Source organism: Halichoeres trimaculatus, unplaced genomic scaffold (assembly GCF_033239565.1).
Source record: "Halichoeres trimaculatus isolate MK-OKI-2021-1 unplaced genomic scaffold, fHalTri1.1 fHalTri1_scaffold_18, whole genome shotgun sequence".
Taxonomy (NCBI): Eukaryota; Metazoa; Chordata; class Actinopteri; order Labriformes; family Labridae; genus Halichoeres; species Halichoeres trimaculatus.
Window position 1 is genome coordinate 4056006 of NW_027437196.1, and position 27525 is coordinate 4083530.

Consider the following 27525-nt stretch of genomic DNA (forward strand, 5'->3'; position numbering starts at 1 on the left):
AGAGAAAATGTGAAAAAATAACCAAAGCAAAACAAGGAAATAGAATTTTCTCCACAGCCGGGGCGACGGACGCCACTGTGACATCAAACATCTTCAGAAACGAGAGCTCAGCCGAGAACTCCAGCGCTGCTTCAGCAATTAACAAAGGGAGCAGCACTCACTCAACGAACACACCGGCTGCATTGTGTATGAATCTGATATTCAGCAAGTGAGAGATAATCCTTTCTCTCCGTTCTTTTAATAGGAAGAGCTTAGAGAGGGCCCTCACAAAGGTTCACCATCTGTATCCCCCATGGCTGCTGGCAGCGTATAATCCACAGATCAACTGTACAAGGAAATTAGGGCCATAAAAACAGAGTGGGGCCTCTTTTCTTCTTCTCTCAATTCTTTTCAAACACTTCGCTAGGAAGGGGAGCGACGTGGCTTATCAGTGGAGAGGACCTGCAAGGGAGGGCAACAGGCGTGTGGAGTTTCTATGAATACACAGAGAGAAAGTGGTTTCTATGGAGGTAAAGTGGGAGAGAAGGGAGGAGGGGTGGAGGAGAATGGGAGGTGCGCAGGCCAAAAGAGCCCAAATGAGAATGGCCCACTCCGGCAGAAGTTAATGACAAGGGATCAGAAAAGCAAGATTTCCATTCAACACTTTGAATTATTCAGGGTTGCAGGGCACCCATTTGCATTGCAGATGCCTTTCCTCTCCATCCCTCCATTCTTCCTCTCTGCCTCTTCCTTTTTTTTATTCCTTCTCTTTTTCTGTCTCCAGCTAGAGAACGGCCCTGCCTCCGGGATAGCAGATAGACACATTCTGCGGCGCGGCGGAGGAAAAGCTTCGCCCATGCAAAGCAGGAGATTATCTGCCATTTCCAACAAAGCCCAGGTTCAACGGTCAGCGCGGCAGAGAAACAAATAAAACAGAGGTCAGAAAACATGCATAGTAAGCCGTTAAAGCTATCTGCAGAGGCCTTGGAAATATTATGAGCGTGTCATATTCCATCAGAGCGCTCAGAAAAGAAATTCTCCGCACGTTGGAATGGAAGGAGAAACATCAAAAAAGCGATGCTACCTTTAGAAAACAAGTTAGTGACAGGTCTGCGAGTGTATATCTGTTGACGTGCCGCCTGCTGCTTTTGGGGAAAGTGGCAGTTTGACGTCTCTGTCAGGCCGGCGTGAGGATGAAATGACAGCGTCTGTATGCCCCTCGTAGCTTCCTGCGGCACGTGTGAGCGATCCGAGTTTGTCTTGTAGGGAGAAAACGCAGCGTCGGAGGGCGGGCGGAGAGGGATGACAGAGTGACAGGATGACTCATCATCTGCGTGGCGCATCTCTCACCTAATAACACCCAAACTCTAGATCACAGAGGGGGAACAGAGAGAAGGAGACGGAGGAACGCAAAGGGACATGAAGAGTAAGTCAGAGACGAGGGGGAGGGCGGAGGGTGGAGGCAGGGAGACGGCTCAACGACAAGGTCTTAAAGGAGGCGTTTGAGCTGTAAAAAAAAACTGGAATGAAGATGACAAAAGCCTCTGTGGAAGAACAGAGGCAACATCAGACAGCATTCTCGATGCAAGCGACTTTGTGCGTCTCCAGAGCGTGTGTGTGTGTGTCTTTGCCCCTCAGCCTGTGTGTCTACGGCGAAAAAGGGGAGGGTGATATTTTTGAGTTCGCAATCTAAAAGCCATCACCACAGGGTGCTCTCTGACAGCAGTTTTCTCACAGGTCCTTTTATACCAGCTTCCCTGTTTATTCATCACTTTTATTAAGTTGAATTCTGACAAAGAAGCAGGAGAGGAAAGGAGGGGAAGAAAGAGGCGCCCAGTGTCACGGTCCTGCTGCCTTGCTCCGTGTGCAGAAATGAAGCAGCGACAGCAACGGGACAGATGAGATTACGACTCCGTCTCTGCCGATAATGAACCCGTAACAAGAACAGGGGCCTCGAGGGCCAGCGGGGGGCTGCGGTGCCAGTCAGCACTTTCTCTGTGTCGCTCTCTGCGCTCCACTGTTTCAGCTCAGGGAGGAGGGAAACGCAGAAGATCTCTTTAAAGCCACCCACTTTCTGTATCTATCATCGGGGAGCGCGGAGATGGCTGAACTGGTTCAATCAAGATGGTGATAAGATGAGGAAAGCTGCCGAGTCTGCAGAGTCTCCAAGAGCGAGGCTTAGCTTAGCGCTGCCCATGGGGCTGGATGGAGGGAGGGAGAGCGGCTCTGTCGAGAGAATTTTGTGTGTTTTGTGTGAGTGAGTTTCCAGCGCCGGGTCCTAATCACTGCACAAACTCTATCACAGAAGAGCTAGCGAGATGAATAGCTAGCCTGGGTGTGTGTGTGCTTGTGTGCTTGTGTGTGTGTGAGTGTTTGGTGTGGGTAAAGAAGTAAAGCAGGGCTCTGGGGATTGTCTGTCCAGCCAGAGGTCAAACCACATCTCCTGAGATCAATAAAGCTGTGTAATGTTTCCACGGCCTAATGGGAGATCCACTGCAGCTATTTACACAGCTTATCACACACACAGAGCTCAAATAAGCTATTTAAAGACCTACTTTTATTCAGAGCACATTATGTGAGCAGCTGAACTCATGAAGAACGTCTGGTTTTTAAACCTGGCCTCTTTTTTTAGGGTATCATGGATCGAAGTGACCCTACGGGACACAACAGCTCACAGCTCTTCACCCGGCGGCTGAAAAACAGGTCAGGTAGCAGCTACCAAACATCCCTGGTCATTTACTTCATCTATTTAAAAAAACTGCTCATACAACGTTGAATTTATTAATTTCACTGTCTGAAAGCAGAGGGGTAACGATTGTAGCATTCTTTTAATTGCTGCTCTTTTGAAAATGGCCAAACTCCATGGACAAATAAAACACATTGGTATTCACCCTCTGCACAGCAGCTTTGGTTGATAACTTTCTGTATGACTCTGAATTTTGAAAACTTAGTTATCATGCAACACATCATCATTTGCATCACAAACATTTTGTGTTTTTTTTCTCCAGAAGGTTAAAAAACTTTTGTTTCCTGATAAAAAGAAATCCCCAAACTGAAATGTTCCTGTGGCTGATTGTTTGTGGAGGTTTCCACTACAGAATATACATGATTGATATGTGAAAAGACACAAGCAAACAACAATAAATGATGAGTTAAGCAGAATAATCAATACATGTTATTAAATTCAAGAATTGTTTCAAAATTTTTAAAAATTTTTACAAATTTATTTAATTCCAATTCTTTTTTTATTTTTGCAAATTTTTTGAAATCTTAAATTTGTTTAAATTTTGAAAATGTATTATTATTTTTTTCATTAATGTAAATTTATTGAATTTCTTGTTTGAAATTTCAAGAAACTTGCCAAATTTTAAAATAAATTGCCAAAATTTTGAAAATCTGCTGAATTACAAAAAAGAAAAAATGCAAAATTTTAAATTTCTTAAAATTTTTGAAAATTGTTGAAATTTCAATTATTTTTTTTTTTGTAATTTTTGCAAATTGATTAAAAAAGGAAAGTTTCTGTGGTCAAAAACACCCGTTAACCCTGCAAAGCCTAACCTTTAAAAAAGAGTAACCAGAAAATTAATTTTATTTTTTAACCTCCTCAAAAATATTTTGCAAAAATTATTTTTTCAATGATATATTTTTGTCGCAAATTTAATAAATTGTGAGGTTTCTGTAACTTTTTGTGGTAAGGTTTTAGTTAATGTGAATTATTTTCATGCAAAAATTAGTTATTTTAATTTTTTTTTTTTTTTTAACAATTTGGACATTGTTCTTTATGCAACTTCTTGAAAGTTAGTAAAAATTTTCCAGGAAAATGTGTGTGGATGATTTCATACAACTTTAGCTGCCTGTAGTGGAATAATGATCCTCAAGGGGGCAGAATACTTTTTTTAGCGTGTTTTTAAAGCCACTATTTTACATGTTGATGAGTTGGAGGTTTTTGAAACTTGTACATCAATCATGATTTGTCATTAAAGGGTAAAGCTACTGTGAGGAACTCTCTTTTCATGTCAGCTTTGGCGCCCCCTGTGGACAAAGTCAGACCTCTCATTTCTTTCCTAGGCTCTTCCTGTGCATGTGACAGAAGATAAACTGGCTTCTCCTTCTCTCATTTTGTACTCAGTCAGTGTGAAAAACCATGTTTTCATCTCGTGAAGGGACGTTTCTGTTTATCTCAGTTTGTTTCCAAAATCAAAAATCAGGGTTTGTGTCTATTTCTTTAGAAAAATGCATCCTACTCTCCAAAAGGTGAGTTTTTTTCCACTTTTAGAGGATGCTCTCTATGTGGAAGTATTACAATAAGTAAAACAAGCAACAAGGATAAAATGTACAGGAATACACTACAAATCTATCTTAGGATGAAGAATAGCTGCCTTCATGCCAAGTCCAGAAAAAGCATCAGCGTAGTAAAACCCGAACATCAGACCCCCTCCTGCTTCCGTGTTGTGTTTGTACGAGGAGAGGGATGGTATTTGTTTTCAGTATATGTAAATCCATCCCTTTAGGAATAGATTTACATATTTAGTTCACTCAAAATGCGTTTGTCTTTCCGTGCTCCCCTGTGCAGCCATCAGCTCCGCTTTTATCTGTGTCTGGTGGGAATCTCACCGATAAGAGCCTCGAAGCAGTTGGCCATGGCGTGTCGCAGGTCCGACTCCCGGCACAGATCAGGTCCGTGTGCGTAGAGCATGAAGCGATCCAGCTCCAGTTTCTATGAAAGACAAACACATTCATATCAGCGCCGCTGCCACCGACACCTCCGTAATAGCCTCTTGAAGAAGTAATAACATTTTTTGGTGTTGCACATTTTCATAGGCTCTCCATGGGAAAACAAGAGGAAAAAAAATCAGGGCCCAAAACGCACGAGGGAAATGAAAAAGATTGCCTGCCCTCGCTGGAAAAGGTTCTACTTCACGGCTCTGACAGATGTGCCCATGTGTTGTCCAGCTGTGATGTGATGCACTAAGCCGGCACAGGAGGAAAAATGGTCACACACACACGCACACACACGTGCACGCAGAATTACACAGGCACACGCACACAGGCGGGCCAGATTATCCCGAGATAAATGGTGAAACCCTGCTGTGGTGACCTTGATTTAGACCAGAGAGTGGCAGAGTATTTCTCTGCTGAGCCCATTATCATAACGATTAATTTAATCCTATTGTTATAATGATCATAATAATAAAAATATAAATATTATGCAGAAAACATTATTATCTACCTCCTGTTCACAAAGCCTGAGTCTTTATTCATCGACTTTATTCAATCCCAGTTGTTTGGTTTCATTGTTGGACTAAAGAAGCTGTTTGTGATTCTTTTTTAAAGAAGCTGCATTCTTTATTTTTTAGCCTTTTGATGCTGTTTATGTCATATTTCATATCACGCCTCCAGTAAATCACTGCACCTGTGAGCAGAAGCTCCCTGAAAAGTAAAGACTTGACCAAACAAAACTTTCATCTCTGGTTTGACCTTTTCAAAGCTCATTAATAAGCTCTACTGTAAGTAACACAAACCTGGTAAGACTTTGGTAAATCTTTTTACTTAAGCCCTCTGCAAACCAGACACGTGTTTTTCGCTCAAATATTTCACACGTTTTTTTTTTTTTTGTTTGTTTTTTAACCTTCTGTTTTTTAAAGCAAGCTTTCATACCAGCAACGTTCTTTCGCAGAGCTAAATTGTGGCCTCTATTTTTTCTAAATGCGGTCAATTTTTCTAAAGCTTCACTCGCGACGAGTACACATCCGACCAATCAAAACGTTTGTGTGACGCCTCCAAATTTTTCACCATTTCGTGCTGTTTATTCTTGTCACCGTTGGTTTGCAAAGGCATTTAGTAATAGTCACATCATTGTCCTTTTCAACTGGTTTCAAAACTCTAACGCACCAAACACCCCCTCCCTGCTCCTCTGCAGGTTTCCTCTGCACTCAGACGGGGCCATATTTTACTTGACCAAAAACACAAATAAATGGACTCCCACCAAAAAAATCTGATATTGGTCTGCATTCACGCTTTATTTAGAGAATTTTCAGCGCGTTACTTTCACACAAAAACACCGCTAAATAAGGCTCTAGTTCTCATCGTGTCGTAAAACGGCGCTACCTCCGCTGCAGAGCCACAGCTGGCTACGAGGCTCTCGCCGCTTAGTGTATCAGTCCATGCGCGGCGTGCCAGATATAAACAAACGCAGGTAGTCTGCCAGGACGAAGAGACACGATGTGAACTAGAGCTTTATTTAGCGGTGTTTTTGTGTGAAAGTAACGCGCTGAAAATTCTCTATATAAAGCGTGAACGCAGACCGATTTCAGATTTTTTGGTGGGAGTCCGTTTATTTGTGTTTTTGGTCAAGTAAAATATGGCCCCGTCTGAGTGCAGAGGAAACCGGCAGAGGAGCAGGGAGGGGGTGTTTGGTGTGAGCACCCTGGGCTTCTGCTGCACAAAAACACTGCTGTAGGGGTAATTTCTGCCCTAAACCTTGTGATAGGACCCAACTTGTTCCATCCCGGGGTATCACTTTAAGGGCAGCTCAGCTTCCAGCCAACAAACATAGCAAAAAGAAACTCTGATTCAACCTCAACATATCCAAATGATGCTTTTAGACTTTTATTCATTGGGTCAAATTGTTTTTGGGAGTTAAAACCTCTATGAATGATTTGGCTAACAGTAAATCAACTTCAGAGAAGCATTTTGGAGGTATACTAATCTCAACGCTGACCCCTGAACACTACCCAATGAGCTTGCAGCAGCTGAGCTCATAGCCAGTAACAACACTTGAAGAAACTTACATTAATTCAAAAATCATTTGGGGATTTCACCACTGTTATCACTGGATCAGATTGTTTTTGAATGAAATAAACCTTTGTGAATGATTTGGCTCCTTTTAGAAGCAGGGATCTGAGGGAAAACTTGCTTAGACAAGCTAAACACTATGAAACAAGCTCCTGGCAGCTCGGCCTGCTAGCCTCCAAAATCACCAACAAGTCATAACTCTGATTAAACTTCAAAAAATCTACATTTTGTGGTTTTTATGACCTCTTCACAGCCCCCTAAAGCCCCCAAAAAGATATAAAGAAACTCTCATTTAACTTCAGAAGGCTTTATTTACTTATTTATTTATTTATCTTATCAGCAAAAACTAACAATCTGCAATTTTCTCACCAAAATCAAGCCAAGTGAGCTTCACATTTGGTAGTTTCAGCTCAGCTCACAGCCCCTCTGATGCTCCGATTCCTTCAAAAACTAGTAAAGGCACAGATTTTTACTTGTACTTCTGTGTTTTACTTCTTCTAATCACAGAATCTGTCTGTCTTTGAAGGTTGAGAGTAATAATTTAGTAAACAATGGACTCTGGAAGGTTTGTTTACAGAGTTGGTTGATAAAGTTTGCAGCCTGCAGGGTTGTTGTTCCTGCTTCTACTCCAGATAAAGCAGCTGCAGAAAATTGGACGATACATAAGAAAATAAAAACGTGACCAAATATACTTGTAATACTTATATTTGTGATACTTAAGGTTGAAAAGGAACATTTGCGATAGAACTAAATAAGAGCTGAGATGTGTGAGAGTGCTGGTCAGTCAAACTTTCAGCAACTATTCCTCAGAAGCGAGTCAAAAGTAGCTCAGCTCTTCCTGGAAGTGCACCACAGACAAACACCCGGCAAAAAACAGTCAGGGTGCGATTTAATTACGGCTGAAAACCGTCGGTGGTATCCCACCCCCTGCGACTGCACACACAAATTAAATCACAATTCATAAATACTCCAACTCAGAGGGAAACCCGTTCTGACTTTTAAGCCTTCCGTGTGAAGTGGAGGATTGTTGCCGTTGCTCGCTGAAGATATTTTTTGAAAGATAATTGCGAGTGTTCTTGAGCAGGCGGCTTTAGAGAAGCCTGGTAAACAAGTTGGCATCGTGGAGCAGTGTATCACACTCACTTTACCGCGAGCGGCAAATTGAAACAAGCCAAACTGCTACACAGCACTAATGCAGATTCAGACGGCTGCATCTTTGTATTCAGCGGGGAGCAACATGAAAGATTGAAGTTTTTAATTGCTTTCTCCACATCACGGGACGATTATTGTTGTGTTCTTTACAAACGTGCCAGAGAGAGAAGCTCGGCTGTACGGCGCTGCCAGCGAGAGAGAGGCAGAGACGGGGGGGAGTGGAGGGGGGGCTGGAGATAACAGGAACTGGAGAGTGTTTCAGGAAGACCTCTAGGGGCCCACAGGGACCCCAGCCGCACTAGTCTAACCCTCCAAAACAACAACCTTTTAACTCCAATTACAAACCTGAGGGGGCGAAAAAAGCAGTAAGGATGGCAGAAAGACAAAATTATGGTTTCCCCAGCGTCCCCTTAGAAAGAAGCAGAGTCCAAACAGAGAGACAGGAAACAATAACACCGTCTCCAACACGTTCTCCTGTCGGCTCGAACACCTTTCACTGCTCCGACCTGCAGAGGGACGACTTTAAACCAGGAGGAGAAGAGGCTGAGCTTACCTTGGCTAGCATGGCTAAGTGCTGGTTCTGCACAATGGCTGTTCTGTAGGTGGCCAGGCCGCCCTCCTCTAAACTGGGGAAGAGGTAGTACAGGTGGACACTGTGGAGAGGAAGAGACAGACAGCAGGTTAGAGGTGTTAAAGATGGAGGCATTGTCTGGATCTCAGGTTTCTTTTATGCTGGAAAATGTTAAAAAAGTTCTGAAAATTCATGTCAGAGAGCGTTTTAAAACATGTTTCCCTCACATGACGCCTTATTTCATAAAAAGGACGCTCATAGTAAGCTAATGTCAGCCCATTTTAAATTCAGCTGTGCTGTGGCCAGTAGGTGTCAGTGGGTTTGCAAAAGCCAAAACACAAATGCAGAAGCATCAACACAAATGCAAAAGCTACAATAACTAATGCAAAAGCTAAAGCATAAATACAGAAGCAAAAAATACAAAAATACAAAAAGCACTACACAATGTAAGATCAAAAACACGTATGCAAAAGCCACAACACAAATGTCAAAGCCGCATTACCAATGCAAAAGCAACAACATGAACGCAAAAGTGACAACACAAATGCAAAAGCAACAACACACATGTAAACTCAACAGCAGGCATGCAAATGCAAAATGACAAATACAAAAGCTACAACATGACTGCAAAAGCAAAAACACAAATGCAAAAGCCAGAACACAAATTCAGGCAAAATAATAAATTCAAAAGTGACAACACAAATGCAAAAGCGACAAACCAAGGCAAAAGGAGCAACACAAATGCAAAAGTGACAACACAAATGCAAAAGCAAAATCAAAATGCAAAAGTGACAACAAAAAAACAAAAGTGACAAAACGAATGCAATAGTGACAACACAAATGCAAGAGCCACAACAAGAATGCAAAAGCTACAAAACTGATGCAAAAGCCACGACACAAATGTTAAAGCAAACTCATAAATGCAAAAGTGACAACACAAATGCAAAAGCTACAAAACCAACACAAAAGCAAAATCAAAAATGCAAAAGCTACAAAAAGAATGCAAAAGTGACAACACAAATGCAAAAGCTACAACACAAATGCAAGAGCGTAGTAACTAATGCAAAAGCTACAGCTGAATGCAAAAGCAAAAACACAAATACAAAAAGTACTTCACTATGCAAGAGCAAAAACACTTCTGCGAAAGTCACAACACAAATGTCAAAGCCACATTACCAATGCAAAAGCCACAACATGAACGCAAAAGTGACAACAAAACTGTAAAAGCCACAACACAGATGTAAACCCAACAACAGGCATGCAAATGCAAAATGACAAATGCAAATGCTACAACATATCTGCAAAAGCAAAAACACATATGCAAAAGCCAGAACACAAATGCAAAAGCTACAGCATGAATACAAAAGCTACAATATGAATGAAAAAGCCACCACATCAATGCTAAAGCAAAACCATAAATGCAAAAGGAGCAACACAAATGCAAAAGCTACAAAACCAATGCAAAAGCCACAACAAGAATGTTAAAGAAAACTCATAAATGCAAAATTGACAACACAAATGCAAAAGCTACAAAACCAATGCAAAAGCAGAAACACAATGCAAAAGTGACAACACAAATGCTAAAGTAGCAACACAAATGCAAGAGCCACACCACAAACACAAAAGCTGCAAAAAGACTGCAAAAGCCACAACACAAACGTTAAAGCTACAACAAAACAGAAGTTAAAAAGGTTCAATACTCCAATGGATACAGAAAATTTGTGAAAGTAGGTAATTGAGTTTTTTCTTTTTTTTTAACTTCAGCTATTTAAACTTCACCATTAATGCCATTTTTGATTAACATAGCTAATTTTAAGATGATGTACTTTTGTGTTGTTGGGTGATGTACAGTTAGTAAAGAAACATGCGAACTGAAGGATTTTACTTATGAAGCTATATTTATCGTAGATAAAGTAAAAACTAATCATCATTTACCTACTTTCACATCTTTTCTGTGTCTATTGGGGTAACTAACCTCCTTTTTCATTTGTGTTTTTGCTCTTGCATTCATGTTGTGGCTTTTGCAAATTGTCTGACACCCATTGGCCATCGTACAGCTGCCCTCATCTTTAGACACCTCTGGGTTCCTCTGAGACAAAATATTGTTAGAAACAACAATTGTTGGCAGACTTTATTGGTTGTTTCCCATGTTTACTTTTATATCGCATAAATTTCTTTCGCTCATGGTTTTTTTGGTGACCCTTTTCGACCTTCCACCAATGTTTCAGGTCCAGCTAATTAACTTCCCAGAGCTCTCCAGCCCTTCACAGGCCTCGTGCTGGAACCCAGACACGGCCGCAGATGCTTCAGTGGTTCCACAGCTGGGTTCCAGGCGAGCAGGTTCCATTTTCATTACGGTCCAGCGTCTCCCCAACCGCGGCGTATCATTTGATTTCATTTGAATTAAAGCAGGCCATTTAATTCAGTCATTTCTAATCAATGCAAAGAGAGGAAAGCAGGTGGCGTTGTGTTTTTTTTTCCAAATTCACAAGAGGTCTATTTATCAGGCTGGTGTGGTCTTGGTGTGGAAACAAAGCACTTGGAATTGATAAAAAACACTTAGTGTAATGAAAAATAATTAGAGCAGAGACACTGGTTTCTCCTGGCTGAAGTGTCAGTCACAGAGACGAGCTGACGGAGCGCTCTCAGGTTAAAATCATCAGAAACTGGGTGATGAGCGTGGTAAAGCTGACATGAAGCAGTGAATGGCTGACCCTGCAGAGTATCAGTCATAAAACAGCATCTTCCTTACTTCACTTTTAAGGCAGATTTTTCAAACTAGAGTCCATGAATTTAAAAAAAGACAAAAAAATGTGATATTTCTACTTTAGATTTGCCAGAAAATGAAATGCCGAAAACTGGAAAATAAGTCAGAAGATGGGATTTCCTGGTTTAAAGGCTATTTTTGCATCACATCGTTGGACAAACATATAAGCCAAAACTAGTTCCTCTTTCTGTCAAGAAAATCTTTGAAAGGAGTTTTATCTTACCAAAAATTATTTACTTTAGCGAAAAAATGTATATCTCATGTGAGTTTTTTAATAATATTTTCTGTGCTTATCTGCTACAAAAATATTCTTTAATTAGAGATAGAAGACATTACAGTGAAATTTGTTGCCAAAAGCTAAAGAAGTCCATATGGATCCAGAAATCTATGTGCATCTCTCAGATATTTAGATCTGTGGTTCCCAGAGTGGGGGTCACAAAATGCCTAAAGCTGTACATACTCACATATTTCATCCATTCCTGTAAAACTATGAAGAGAAATATTGGACAAATTTGATATTTTGACCAGTTTACTACATTTCTTTCTGGTGGATCCTTGAGGTGACCGAGAGGCGGCAGATTAACCCTAGAACACTAATGTAAAAAATACTAACACCATCACTGATATCAGGTGTATTAACCCATTATTATATATCCAATAAAAATAATTTTCTTCAAAATATGTTGAAGTACTTCAATACATGGCAAAGTGAAGCGCTCTTAATTAATTTTTTACACATCGCACAAAATGAAAAAAGGTATCACGGGCAGACCCTTTAGTCAGACTCTTAAATGAAGGAAAAATCAGTAAACGAAAAATTCCTCAGAAAAAGAAAATAGAATAAAAATAAAAAATTACTTAAGATGCTATGATGAGGATCTGTTTTAATTGCAGTCCCTCGCCCTCTTGTCGCCCATAGTCTCACGCGCACTGTTGTAAATTACTTTTACTGAGGTGTGTGTTTGTTGTGGAATTAAATGGAGATTGGATCAAAACGAATTTTCTTTGTTCAAGACAACTTTTTACTGGATAAAACACACAGAGGTAAGGTATTTATCAGTACAGTTACATAGCGCTACAATTTAATATGTGACATCAAGCAAACATTGTAGCGGCCGGCTATATGTAGTGCTATCGGCAGCCTGGTGCTCCGATGTATCTGTAGGCTAACGTGACAACAAGTAAACACTGTCAGTTTGTATGTAGTTTAGTAGCTGTCTATATTTAGCACAGCTGGCAGCCTGGTGCTCTAAGACAGGGGTTTTCAAACTTTTTTCAGTCATGTACCTCCTATGATATGTTTTTTTTTTTTTTTTCACCAAGTACCCCCTAACAAGCACAGAGCAGTTTAGGATAGAAAAAAAGAACATAGCACTGCACTCTTAGTGTCCATTGAATATGATATTAAATTCATGAACTTAAACTTACATTGGATTCAAACATTGATTAAATAAATAGTGATAAAGGAATTTTGCTTGGTTACTTTTTTTTATATATACATCTTTGAATCTTGTGTACCTGGTTAGCTATGTGCTGCCAGTCATCTACCAATCAGAGCTAACGTAACCTCACTCTTCATTTTATTGCTAGACTCTCAAGTTTGAACAGACCACTGCAGAATAACTGCTGACTGTGGGTTGGAATCAACACGATCACAAACAGAATAGCCCTGTCAGCCTTTAGCTCGTGCTCTAAGTAGCAATTCAAAATAAACTGTAACCTGTAATATTGGCGCTAATAATCTCATTTTAAAGTGTGATTACAATCAGGCATATATCTAGTAGGGGGACTTCTTCAAGGTGACTTAGAAACTCATCACAGGAACTTTAATAATCGAGCTAGGAACTTTTTCTTTGGTTCAGCCATGCTTGGCCACGTGAGTCTTGTACAATATATGCTATAGTAATAATTATAACACGCATAATCATAAAAAATAAAGGGGTGGGAGCAGGGAAACACTCCTACCTTTGACGACGTCAGTGCACAGCCTGAAGCTGACCAAGAACCCATGCGATTCAGACCGTGGCAACTCAATGAAAATCACCTGACGTTGGTGCTCTTAATTTAGGAAATACTGCAATATGTGCAAGGATGTGGTCTCATTCTATTCCAGTTGGCCTGTAAGAGGCTTAACAGTTTGGACATCCCTGATTTAGACTATGACTCAGGTAAAACATAAGGAAAAAAATACCTGAATATTCCTTTAATGAGAGAATCTCAGGATATCTGGTTCATATAGCAGGCCTTTGAAAATAATAATAAAACATTAAAAAGTTAATTTCACTTTGATATCAGCCTGGATTAGGAAAAAAAAAAAAAAGGTTACCGCTGGAAGAATCAAATATTGCGAGTGAACTTTTCGCCTTGCATCATCTGCTGACCCTTCTAAAAATAACCTCCTCCCCTGACCCCCCTCTGTTCAACACTAACCCCCAGTGTTGAGGCTTTTTCAAATGTGCAAAATATTTCGCTGGCTGGACAGCAGAGGCACAGATAGCCTCCAAGGGCAGCGCACACGCCGGAGGTGCACGAGGCAGTTGGCTGGATCTGCTGTTACCCATTTAACTGGACAAGAGTCTGATAAATAATTCAGAGGGCCAGAGTGTAGGCCAAGCATGTCTCGTCAGACGCTAACAATCAAAGAAGGGAGGCAGAGGAAGAGGGGGGAGGAGGTGGTGGGAGTAAGGGGGGAAAGTGGCGAAACATGCCCAGAGATATCTGAGGAAACAGAGGCTAACCGCCTTCTTTGTAACAATGTTCTCGCTGCATAAGGAGCTGGAGCAGTGTCCTGTGCAGCCCAGTGTCAGCTCCTATTAAGCTTTAATCCGGCTCCTGGATGTTCACTGTTGTGGAAGTGTTAGCATTGAGGGTTACGAATTACATTTTGGTAGTAGAAGTTATGCTGTTGGGAAAATGGAAGTCAGATAAGAAAATCTATTCTGCTTCTCTGCAACCTGTGTGTTTATTTGAGGGTAACATCCCGTGGCAACAGAGAAACAGAGGAGAAGAGAAAAAAGAAAGAAGGAGAGTCTCGTCTTATTTTTTTATTCTAGTAATTTCTGCTCAAAGAAGGAGGCCAGTGGGTGGGCACTACTTCTGCAGGGTAGTCTGCGAGTCAATAATAGCTACGTATAATTAGCACGCTGCTTAGGTAAGTGCCGGGCAGCGGCGTTGGCTCTCACCTGGGAGTCAATAACAGTCAGCATTCCAGACAGCCATTCCAGACAGCTAATTGCAAGGTGTCATGGAGAATTTCAGGCCGGTTAAAGGGGGGTGGGAGGGGGAAAAAATTACATCCCACTTCCAATTACAAGTAGATCACTGTCTGGGATGAGTGGAAAGTATGTAGAGGAGAATGCTCGTGACGGACGTGGATGGATACAGACAATAAGAGAGGGAAGGAGAGAAAGGGGAAAAGATAGCGTCGTAGTCGGCTTCAATTAGCAGCCGTGTCCATCACGGATGCGAGGGCGCCGTCTCACCTGGTGAGGAACTCCACAACGGCATCACCCAGAAACTCCAGCCTCTCGTTGTGATTGATCCTGGGAGGAAGAGGAGGCAGAAGAAAGGGTTCACAAAGTTACAAGACTCAAAGCAGGCACGCTAACGTCAACAGCTGCTTACCTAATCTGTGCTGGGAGGATTACAGCAGCTCAAATTTAAAAATAATAAGCAGTCGCTGCCCTTAAAATTAGCTCATTTCTGTCCCCTGAGATATCCCCTCCTCTCACAGTTAGAGTTAATTTTCCTGTCAGCAGGCCCGCCGCGTGGATTAATCACAGAATCATCTTTTGATTGCTCCCGTGGTCAGTGATAGCATGAGCAGATATGAGCCTGCAGGTGGCGTACCTGGAGGGCGAAGGGTCATCCTGCCCCAGTCGAGACATGATGTTGATCAGCGTGTTGATTCCTGGAAGAGACGATGGAGGCGTGAGAATAAAAAGCCTCAACCAGAAACAGTGTGTATGAACATTTGATGCACAAATCTGTGATTCATTGATATTTTTCTTACTCTGCGAACAAATATAGAGCCTCCTCAGACCATGTGTTCACACAAATAATGACGACCAACTTTCTCGTAAAACATAAACACAGATACTTCTCACTTAAATCACATCAGATTTAAACTTATCAGTAAATGAAAGAAGGCTTTCAAGAATTCAAAACTAAAAACCGTAAATCAGTTTAACCATTCACGCTTATTTTACATTTAATATTGAATCTTAACAATTAAATACTTAGTTTTAAAATTTGAAATTTCACTTTGTATATTTTAAAATGTCACAGTTTTGATGATAATTAAATCGTTTCCCCAGAGGTGTCAAGTAACAAAGAAAAGATACCTTGGTGCCTTACTTAAAGGGATAGTTCAGTTTTTTTGAAGTGGGGTTGTATGAGCTCTATGTGACCACTAAGGACATTAGATACAGTAGAAAGTTGTTTCCTCTCCCTCAGTAAGACACAGACTGCGGCGTACTCTTAAACTGTGGTATAACTTTTTGATTTTAGTTCTTGTAGGCAGAGAAAATAGCCTTTGAATTTGGTACCGTCTGTCCCTGTTAGCGTCTATTTCCTCGTCACCATCGATTACAGTTTGTGTCTTACTGAGGGAGAGGAGACAACTTTCTACTGTATCTAATGTCCTTAGTGGTCACATAGAGCTCATACAACCCCACTTCAAAAAAATACTGAACTATCCCTTTAATTAGAATTTTTGGGTATCTATAGTTGACTGGTAAAAAGTAATTATTTTAAGATAACTTTTTACTTTTACTTTTTACATTTTTGACATATATCTGTACTTTTTACTCCCTACTTTTAAAAAAGAACCTTGTTACTTCCATTTCATTTTGGCTTGTTCTCATTCTAGCCTGTCATTCAAAAAAAAAAAAAAGGTCAACACAAACACAGCAAAGTATAAAAACCTACCCAGATAAATAGCACCATTGGGACAGAGTGATTTGGAGAGGTATAAACATAACACTGCCTGAGCATGAGCCAGAATAATTAGGCATATTGAAGGACTCATTACAACCTTTATTTAACCATCGCCAGGTGAACACACTGTGCATCATGACAGTCAGTCAACATAAAGAAGACCCAGTGCTCCGATGGGAAAAACATAACAATTTATATAATAACAATTATTCAGAAAATCATCCACAGTAAACTTAAATTACTTAAGCTTTCGTCTGGCATCCATAGAAAATAAAATTAATTTGACATACATCGGGGGGAAACACTGCGGGTGTTGTGATAGTGTCTAAATAAAGTAAACAAACATTTTGGCTAGACTGGATTAGTTTGGAGCGTTCTAGCCCGTGTTTAGTATGACCCTATTGGTCAACACCAGCTGCTCCAAATTTTTTAACATCAACATTTCAACAAAACTTTATAATCACTAGCTTTGTCCTTAATTGTTTTGTTTTGTTCCCCTTACATTACTTTTACTTTCATACTCTAAGTAGTTTACAAAACATTACTTTTACACTTTTACTTAAGGAAAAAAGTACAGTTTATACTTCAACTTCTACAGAAGAGTTTTAAAACCTACTATCTATACTTCTACTTGAAAAATGGATGTGAATATTTTTGACCCTTTCTCTAATGAAGGTCAGTTCTAGAGCACATAACTAAATATTAACTGAGTGAAGACATGAATTAACAGCTTCTCCTCATGACTTTATCAATTTTCTGAGGCTTCACTGTTTGCTCATACTTGAAAGTAGTAAATACTTGTCAAAGTCTGTGGCGCCTCCTCCTGAGCCACCGAACTGATGACCTTATATGGATGAATTGGGGCGTTGTACTATGCTGATTGCTTCACTGGTTGCTGCAGGTTGCTGGCATGCAAAAATTGGCTGGTGCGCTCGTGTCATGAATCAGACGGTGATATTGCGTAAACACAGAGCTTGTGCGCAGAGTAGGGACATTTCTACGCGTTTACTAGCGAATGAGGCACAAAAAGAGCAAAGACTTTATAGTAAGAGCAAAAACACGAGACGGAGAGGCATGACTCACCCTTTTTCCTCATGTACATGTGGTGGACCTTCCTGTCTCCGTACTTAGGCTGCCGGATGCCGCAGTTGGAAAGGGAGTTGCGGGCGTGATCGGGGTTCATGCCGAAGTTGAGGTGGTGACTTGGGTGAGTCATGCCGAGCTGAAGGAGACAGTTGGAGAAAAGGTGAGACATTAAAATTTTCATATTATCACAAGATCATTCTCAGGATTTCTAGAGTTCAACCCAGAATGAGCGACTCAGACACTGGCCTGATTATTAGCCTTGGCTGATTACTCATATTCGACATTTTCACTTTGTTTTCCTCCGTTTAAAGACTGTGCCTTTCCCTCTCGCTGCTCTGTCACCGAGCTGTGGGTGATTCAGACACAGGCTTAATTAACTGGAGTCCTCCTGCAGTATTCTCTGACCCTGCTCTCCTAAAAACCTTGAAACTCGTCTGGCATCGTTTGCATCGCCGACCCTTGCTGGCTGGTCAAACCGGAGCCTCTTGGCTACGACTTCCTGTGTGCAGCGCTCATCCACAAACAGTAGTAAACACACACCGGCTGCCAATAGCTTCACTGCCCTGTCGCTTCACTCGGCCGGCGTCTTTTGTCTCCTTGTGAGAGATGGAGTAAAAAAGAGGCACAGCTCAAAACCATCCAAGAAGAAGCTCGAGGAAGCAGTTTGAAGCCTGACGTTGGTGGGGAAAAACTAAGGTGAACCCTAAAAATCAGTTTGGATGTTTGTAAAAAGCAGTAACAAGATAACAGAGAAGAGCTAATGTAGAAGATCTGGTGCAGGAAATCTATTCTGCAGCTTCAGCACGCTTCACCGTAGTGATGACAGTCGATGACGTTAGCTTCACGGCTTTAGGTGACGGTGGTAACTACAGGAGCTGCTGTCTGAGACTGTGAATTGGTGGGCTGGAGTTTGGTGTCAGTAGGGAGCACAGGTGTGAAGATCTCAGCTCAGCATCCAAGACGTATCTGCTGAAAGCATCCTCAATGCACAAGCAGGATGGAGCAACACGAATACAGGCTGTTAACTTTACAACCAAAGCCTCGAAATGATCTACGACAGGTGAGAATGACAGAAGTAGAGGAAAGTCCAATACTTAATAGATGCAGTCCTGGAAATTAGCATGAAATAATCCTTTAATCGTCCCATGATGGGGAAAAAGTGACGGAATAAGCAGCAAACAAAAAAGTGCACAATGCAAATTCAATTAAGAATTTATTAAACAGAACAATTAAATAAGTGTAACCTGGGAAATAATGTGTACAAGACTATTGTATTGTGCAACTAGCTGCTGTGATGTGATGCTGCAACAAGTTGCTGAAATAAGCTTCTGCAAATAACTTCTGTAATGAGCTGTTGCGACAAGCTACTATGAGCAGCAATAAGCTGCTGCAACGAGTAGCTGCAACAAACTGCAGCAATGAGATGTTGTTACAAGCTGCTGTGTTTTGCTGCTGCAACCAGCTGCTAAAACAAGCTACTGCAACCAGCTGCTGCAACAAGCTGCTGCAACCAGCTGCTAAAACAAGCTACTGCAACCAGCGGCTAATACAAGATGCTGCAACCAGCTGCTGCAACAAGCTGCTGCAACCAGCTGCTAATACAAGATTCTGCAACCAGCTGCTGCAACAAGCTGCTGCAACCAGCTGCTAAAACAAGCTGTTGCAACCAGATGCTGCAACAAGCTGCTGCAACCAGCTGCTAAAACAAGCTGTTGCAACCAGATGCTGCAACAAGCTGCTGCAACCAGCTGCTAATACAAGCTACTGCAACCAGCTGCTAATACAAGCTACTGCAACCAGCTGCTGCAACAAGCTGCTGCAACCAGCTGCTAATACAAGATGCTGCAACCAGCTGCTGCAACAAGCTGCTGCAACCAGCTGCTAATACAAGCTACTGCAACCAGCTGCTGCAACAAGCTGCTGCAACCAGCTGCTAATACAAGATGCTGCAACCAGCTGCTGCAACAAGCTGCTGCAACCAGCTGCTAATACAAGATGCTGCAACCAGCTGCAGCAACAAGCTGCTGCAACCAGCTGCTAAAACAAGCTGTTGCAACCAGATGCTGTAACAAGCTCCTGCAGCCAGCTGCTGTGACAAGCTGCTGCTGCACCAAGCTGCTGCTGCTGCCACAAACTGCTGCAACAAGTTGCTCCTGTAACAAGCTTCTGCTGCGATTCGCTGCTGGGAAGAGCTGCAGCAACGAACTGCTTCAGCAATCTGCTCTTGTAACAAGCTGCTGCTACAAGCTGCAGCTGCTGCAACATACTGGGAAAAGCTGCTGCAACGAGCTCCTAAGAAAAGCTGCGGCAACAAACTGTTGTGATGAGCTGCTGCGACAATCTGCTATATTGAGCTCTTTTGACTGGAATGAGCTGCTGCAACTAGCTGCTGCAAGTAGCTGTTGTAATGAGCTTCTGCAACAAGCTTCTGCAATGAGCTGCTGTAATGAACTGCTCAATGAGGTCCTGCAACAAGCTGCTGCAAGGACCTGCTGCAATGAGATGCTGCGAAGAGCCGCCTAGCAACAAAAAAGTTTTAATCAAGCAGGGATGGTAAAAAATTCTCAAATAGCAGGATGACGATGGTAGAGGACAACACGGTCCTTTACTGGAGCCAAAATGTCACAGTCAACCCACATTCAACATTCAATCAAACAATCTCTGGACAAACCTAACCTTCACTTCCTTTTTACCAAATTGCAGCAGCTGGGAAGGTACATGGAGTAAAGAAATAAAGAGAAAACTTTTAAGAATCCAGGTATTTTAAGGCTTTTATTCCACCCTCTGTTCATCCATCGTTCAGGGTCGCAGAGGAGCTGGAAACAATCCCAGCTGCCACTGGTTGAAAGGTGGAAACACCTCAGACTGATCTCCAGTCCATCAGGGGCTCCTCAAGGACACATCAGGAGGAAATGTCCACAGAACTGAAACAGAGGGTTTTAAGCTCCTGCTGCAGTTGTTTTGTGTAATTCCTCAGTCTTCATTCCATGTCACAGCAGCTCCAACAGTTCACTCAGAGAGAAACAATCTCCAGACTGACAGAATTCAAGCATCAGCCGAGCCAAACCCCAGGGCCCGTGAATCCCCTAAACAGAGCCTGGATCTGTTCCATTTCCTCTTTTAGCTGCAGACTAATTGCAAACGGTAACACTGGTCAAAGCAAATCAGTCTAATAACGTCGGATCAGCAATCGCTCTGAGGAAGAGAGGAGCAGCTGCACTTAGGTGAACCGTTCAAACAGAGAGATAAAGAGAGCGTCCCTCGTGCCACTTTGTCACGCTGAAGTTGTTTGTATGGAAATTAATGACTTAAACTTGCAGACCTGTAAAGCGAGGCAAAAGTGGGAATTTAAGGTAGAATAACCCTGAAGGAAAGGCATTAGTCGACACTCAGCTTTGTGTGAAAAGAGGACAAAAACTGCTGTGCCTGGAAAGACTGCTGCGGCTCCACATCTCAAAGTCGCTGAGGGAAGAAAAAGGGAAAAGATAGGGCTCAGTAGGATATGTCAAGCCTTTATCAATCTTACATTAGTAGAATGTTAATCTCAGCTGAAAAAAATCTCCAGCTACTCTCCCCCTGGGCTTGCTTTTCAAAATGCTTGTCTCCTTTCAGCCAACTTCAAATCAATTTCAAGCTCCAATGAGATATATATGTAAAACGTTAACAGAGAGGTTTCAATATTTATAGTTGCTCGAGAGGCCTTCAGCTTTGTAGCCCTGAACACAGAGATGACAAATTCAACAGCAATTGTGCTTTTTTCCTGTGGTTAAGATGAACAGCAGTTTTTTATAAGGGGGGAAAAAAGTAGTTACTTGACACGACACGAGCAGGAATCGAGCTATTCTCAGCGCCGTGTTGACAGTTTGATAAAAATATAAGTAAAAACAACAACAAACACGTCTACTTCCAATTCCAACTCCCCCATTGTGAGATGTCAGGCGCACAAGTCAATGACTGCCTGCTGCACAGCCTGAACTACAGAGTTCGGTACTGCATCAAGCAAAATACATCAGTTATTCTGTAAACACTGCAGGTTCTCCGCTGTTAAGGACAACATCCAACACCAGGATTGGCTTTTAAGCCGAGTCTGTGGAGAGGATTGACGTCTGCAACTGTTCCTGTCAACATAATGACTGCGTAAAGTATCGGTGGGATTTGGATTTAGTGATCACTGCCTCAGCTGCTGCTCAACTGCCTTTGGCTAAACGGGAATAAACATCATTGCTCAGTTGGAGGGCGGCAGACTTTACTGGAGAGTGTGTTGTTGCACCCGCATGCAGGGAAAATGATGGGCAGACTGCCTGTTTGGCAAACAGCACTAAACACAGGAAATGCGGTGTCGAGCATCACACTATTAAATCAACAACACAGGTAAACCAGGATTTAAGGGATTAAAGACATGGACGAGAACACGGGGATCGCTTGAAACATTCTTGTGATTGACTTTGATTCCTTTCTTAATAAGATTCACAACACGTCGCAGCTTGAACTGCGCTGTTATGGGATTCTGAGGCCTTTTTAATAACAGTTGAAACCATTTTTCACCAATATGTCAGCTGATGGAGTGACTTTTTGAGCTGGAATGAATAAAATACTTCCATATGAAGAATTCACACCAATGCTACCACGCAGAGTTACTCTAGCGGCTGTTTCCTCAACCAAATAACTAACCAAACTATGCTTCCACATCAGGAAGAACTGCACAATTTTAAACAACCTAACCCTTTTTTTTGCTTGTGTTTTTCATTAAAAGAAGTTTTGTTGGATTTGTCAGATTTCAATATCGTAGGTCAAAATGATTTTGCTGTGAACTAAACATGGAAAAGGCAGCATTCAGCTTCTATGCTCAAAATATCTGGAACAAGCTGCCAGAAAATATTAGGTCTGCTGAAAGTCTTAACTCATTTAAATCCAGGTTGAAGACCCACCTTTTTACAGCTGCCTTTTATTAGAGCATTTTAACAAATCATTTAATATCATTTTAATATCTTGTCTTTAATTTTGCACTGCAAATTTTATCTTAAAATCTGTTTTAAAATCTATTTTAATCTTGTTTGTTTGTTTGTTTTTTGTCGTTGTTTGATTTATTGTATCTTTTTAATTAATCTCATTTCTAATTGAATTTTAATTGTTTTCTATAACTTGTTTTGTCTGTAAAGCACTTTGAATTGCATTGCTGAAATGTACTATAGAAATAAACTTGCCTTGCCTTGCCTGTGATGACTAACTTTGAAACTCATCTCTTTTATTTTAGGTGTACAAACTCTACTTAAGGGATTCAGATGTTACCAACACGAACTACACAGCTGAACAAAAACTGCACATTGCTGACTTGGCCAAACTCACTGGAAGTTGTGACACAAGACGACTTTATGAACTCTTTTCTCTCTGTAAGACTTCCAAAACAGACTCCTCAGTAAGAAAATTAGCTATTGGCTGTCCTATGACTAATTGCCAAATTTGCATAATTGAATTAAATGTCATGAATGCTGTAGGAGAGAGGAATAACATCATACAAGAGACAAAAAGTGACTAAAAAAACTACAGATGAACTTTCTTCTGCTGATTCTACTTTTTGCTGTTGTTGTTTTTTTGTTGTTTTTTAAGTCAAACATGCTCTGTCCACTCCACCTACTCAAACCTCCTCCATACACTTTGGCTATGGGAGAATGGGGTCTTTCTGTGCTGCTCCACGTCTGTGGTATGCCCTCCCTAAAACTCGAAGAGCAACACAATCCACTGACTTTTTTAAAAAGGGGCTAAAGACAGTTGCTTTTTGACAAAGCTTTTAGCCAACTCCGATGCTTTTTAAGATCATCTGTCACATGTCTTCAGTTGTTTTTAAATGGTTTTATTTTTTTTCCCCCATTTATTATTATTATTATTATCATTAATTATTATTATTATTATTATTATTATTATTATTATTATTATTATTATTATTATTATTATTTTTATTATTATTATTATTGTTATTATTATCATTATTATTATTATTATTATTATTATTATTATTATTATTACTTTTATTTTATTTATAATAATAATAATAATAATAATAATAATAATAATGATGATGATTATTATTATTTTTTTTTTATTATTATTATTATTTTTATTATTATTGTTATTATTATTATTATTATTGTTGTTGTTGTTGTTGTTATTATAATAATTATTATTATTAGCTGTTTTATTGACCCCTTTCATCTTTTCTAATTTCTTATTTTCTGTTTGTTTGTTTTTTTCTTTTTTTTTAAATAAAGCTGTAGCTGTTGAGATCTTTGGATGAAAAGGGCTTTATAAATAAAATGTATTATTATTATTGTTCAAAACAAATGGCTTCTTTATTCGGGCTTCAGATCGGAAAAAGTGACTTGAACGAGACGAGCAGATCCACAAGCATGCAGTGGGAGGGACTGCTGCACATGTGGGGAGGAAGTGGAAGTCAGATTCATACATGCTTTCACGTCAGTCTTCAAACTCCAGAGTTCTTTTTTATTTCCAGAGTTTTTTTTATTAATATTAAAAATTCAAGTTCTTCATTTTAGTCTTTGTTTTTAAGTTGGGTTGAAAAGAAGTTGATGTGTCAGCTCCCCTAAAAAATTCTGAACACTGACTTTTTGAAAAATATGGCTCCAGATATAGTCTAAAGACATCATCACCATCATTTGATTTTTTTTCACTTGGTCTGGTGTTTAAAAAGTGAACTAAAAATCACAAAAATCAGAAATGTCAAAGAAACGCAATTTAAATCCAATCAGCACCCCAAAAATTGTAAAAGAGTCGAATCGGGAGAAGGGCAAAACGCCCCAGCTCCATTAAATATAGTGACAAATTAGCTCAGTTGGCAACACTGAAAACAGACGTGGTTTATGGATCAGTGCATCTCATTATCCCCTTTTTGTTTTTGTTTTTGTTTTTTTTACTTCAGCACAGTTTTATCTTTTTTGTCATTGCAAAGCGATTTTGGCACATCCTCCCAACTTCTGGTAGATCAGCTGAACTTGCTGTCTCCATAAGTATTTATGAACTCCTTTAGGAGGTCTGCTTCTCAAGGTTACAGTGAAAGGTTTCCTGTATGCTTTTTGAGTTTCTATGTACCCTGGTATTGAGCCATTTGAATGTGTTCCTCTTGAACTCAGTCGCCAACATACTTCACATTTAACCTGTACTTAATGTGCAGAATGGTTGAACCGACACATTGGAAACATCTGTGGTTAGAGTGGAGCTTTATATCTGACACTAACAGAGCACTCCACACAATACTGTGTGCAGCCTGCGCTGTGATTGGTCAGTCAAGGCTGTTTGAGTTCTCTCAAACAAGTTTGGGAGATTGTTGTCAGCAAGGACAAGATGCATCTGCCTGAAGAAGGTCTGGATAATGTCTTTAACCTCCTGACAGTTATAAACACCCAGCGAGGTCACCCTTCTGCAAACTCGCTGCCCCCTAATTCCTGTTCTTTATCTGTGGGAATAATGAGAGGTCAGCAGCAATTCCACGGCTGCAATGTCTGCAGGGTTAAGGTGAAGTTCACAACATCTCGCTATGAACCACGAAGAATGGAAAATATCATTTCTGCAGCTCTTGGAAGTAAAATTAAGGCCTAACATTGAAGTATACAGCATTGTTGTTTGTCATAGGTGTGTACAGTTTGGTTTCTTGTAACTGCTTGTGTCAAGGTAGAAATCATCTTAATCTGAAGTTTTTTTTATTGTCGAAGGTTTGGCATTGGTGGTAGTGAATAAAAACTTCATTCTCCAATAATCTGTAGCCCAACAGATGCTGTTTTCCAAAGCTTTCAAGTAAAAAGCTGAAATGCTGCATTCGCCCTTTTATTTCTCTAAAACAGAATTTAAGTTGTGGAAAAACTTAAACCAATGCTATGTAAATATTCAAGACAATTAGCAATAAGTAGGATTAAGGTGACTTTGAGCGGTTTATTTATTGTTGTTTGCTTTTAATTTAGATGTTTCAATCTATTCAATAAAACTAAGACTTATTGCAGGACTTGACTTAAACAAATAATTAACCTTCCTTGTTGGCATAAGGAAAATACCCTGAAAACTCCACGTGCAAGCAGGCACAGGCAGCACGCAGGGATGGGTACCAAATCAGGTACTTTTTCAGGTACCAACCGAATTCTATCAAAAGTACCGGTTACCAAATTCATGTGAAGTCAAAAGATGTCATGTTTAGGTACCTAAGTGTATCCTTGTGACTGTGAGGGAGTGGAAGAGTAGGAGATTTTCCATACTGGACATGAACACAGCATTGCTCAGTTATATATTAAAGAATGAATATGTTAAATTGAAAAAAGTATACATTTAATTATTAAACACATTGATATTTTTTACCACATAAACACAAAAAAGTACCGAAAATTGGTACCGTTGAGTACCTGTACCAATTGGAGGTACCTGGCATCTGTACCGTATTGTTTCAAATGTGAAAGGTGCCCATCCCCAGTGGCACACATGAGCTGGAGCAGCAAGAGTAGGGCTGAACTATTTTGGAAAAATAATGTAATTGCAATTTTTTTAGAGCAATATTGTGATTGCGATTTAGCATACGATTTTTTTTTTTTTTTTTTTTGGGGGGGGGGGGGGGGGCTTTGTCTTCTGCATTATTCACTTAACACAAGTTTTAAGTAATTTTATAGTATGACTAACCAACAAAAGATACTGTTAGCATTTAAACAAGTCTTTTTTGCATTTCTTAATTGAAAAAGAAAATGGAACACAATAAAATTTTACTGGCCTCCAGTTGTCAGTAAAAGTATCAAACCATACAGAAAAAAGTGACCAAGGGGTATGGCTCTACAATCTACTGGATGGATCTTTGTAGCCAACAAGGGTCTTTTTTGCCAGAAAAAAAAGACATTGTGCCTTTTGATGGTTTTAAGTGAGAACAAGAACAAGTTACAATATTCCCTCCAGGTCTGTGAACATAAAACTTTTATTTTCCCTCTAATTGCAGCCTTTGTGATTTGAAAATTGAATTCTATTACAATGCGATGTCGGTTTAAAATCAATTAATTGTTCAGCCCTAAGCAAGAGGCAGATGTGAGTGTACGTCAGAAGCTGCTGTTGCTATGGCAACTGCAGTGCGGGGCAGCGAGTTGTACTGGAGCGAAGTTGCTGCCACGTCTCGGGACCCGAGCAGCACCGGGGGACAGACAGCAGGCGCGAGTGGTGGACGCCACCTCAACCTGGAGCCAGGTGCGCCTACTAGCCACTGCCACTGCGTCATGATCAAGCGGCAACCTTCGGTCTTAGAATATGAGACAATGCGGAAGTGCTAAAATCTGCTGTTTCTCGAGTGTTTGCTTGAGGCTGGCTATGGAAGTACCAGAAGTCACGTACACACCAAGCCAGAAAAAGCTGTTTTCAAAGCAGAAATTAACCTATTTACAGCCTGGTTCAAAAAACGTCTCCTGTCTGAGTCGCTAATTTTATTTCTGGCTCCCACTTTACAGGGGGTGAATTTTTTTCAAACTTGGCCATTCAGAGGATATTAAGATCATAAGCTCACCCAATAAGAGGCACAGCTCAGGGTCACGTGACGAACAGGCACCCTATAGCTGTAGGCGAAGCTGCTGCCACTACCAATATGGCCGCTATAGCCGATGTGCTTCATTTTCTGTTTCAGAAACAGACGGGTGACGTCGGGGAGACTACGTCCATGTTTTGTACAGTCTATGGTCATGATGGGAGGGGACATTTCTTCACTCATCTGTGCGTCATCTCAGCGAGAGATTATTTTATTTCATTTTTTATTTTCCGGTTCATACCAGTGGACCTGTCCATACTTTTGCTCATGTTTGTAGCTCAAGCTGGCAGAGGCCTAAAAAGTTATTTCAGATCCTTCCCTGGGCAGTGGTGAATTGTCCTCCTCTTTTTCTGGTTGGCTCAAAGCAAGGCTCTGGTTGGCTTTACTGGTTCACAACAGCGTCATGCTTTATCGGATAGTCAAAACTCAATCACATTTTATGCATGTGCAACTTTTTTTTTCCTTCCTCTTTTCCTACTGATGGAAATCCATCTAGAGACAGAGAACTTTAATCCCTATTAAAGGTGTTTTGTGATAAGTAATGTCAAGAATAAAAGCAGATGTTTAGGGTTTAAAACAGAATACAGGTCTGTAAAACTGAAACAGATGCTTACATCACCATGAATAACAAAACAACTAAAACACTGAGAGCACAGAGTCACGGCAGCATTCGTCAGGGCACAC

The 27525-nt window shown here is 40.7% G+C and overlaps 1 protein-coding gene across 1 annotated transcript in view; it reads right to left on the reverse strand.

Annotated features, from left to right (window-relative positions):
* drosha (drosha ribonuclease III) overlaps nt 1–27525 on the reverse strand; it is a 176415-nt gene that overhangs the window by 86002 nt on the left and 62888 nt on the right. The window contains exons 18-22 of the mRNA XM_074693775.1: nt 17286–17424; nt 15114–15174; nt 14747–14806; nt 8480–8579; nt 4594–4696 (exon numbers count right to left, since the gene is read on the reverse strand). Of these exons, the coding sequence (XP_074549876.1) occupies nt 4594–4696; nt 8480–8579; nt 14747–14806; nt 15114–15174; nt 17286–17424 (463 nt within the window). The remainder of the gene's footprint in view (nt 1–4593; nt 4697–8479; nt 8580–14746; nt 14807–15113; nt 15175–17285; nt 17425–27525) is intronic.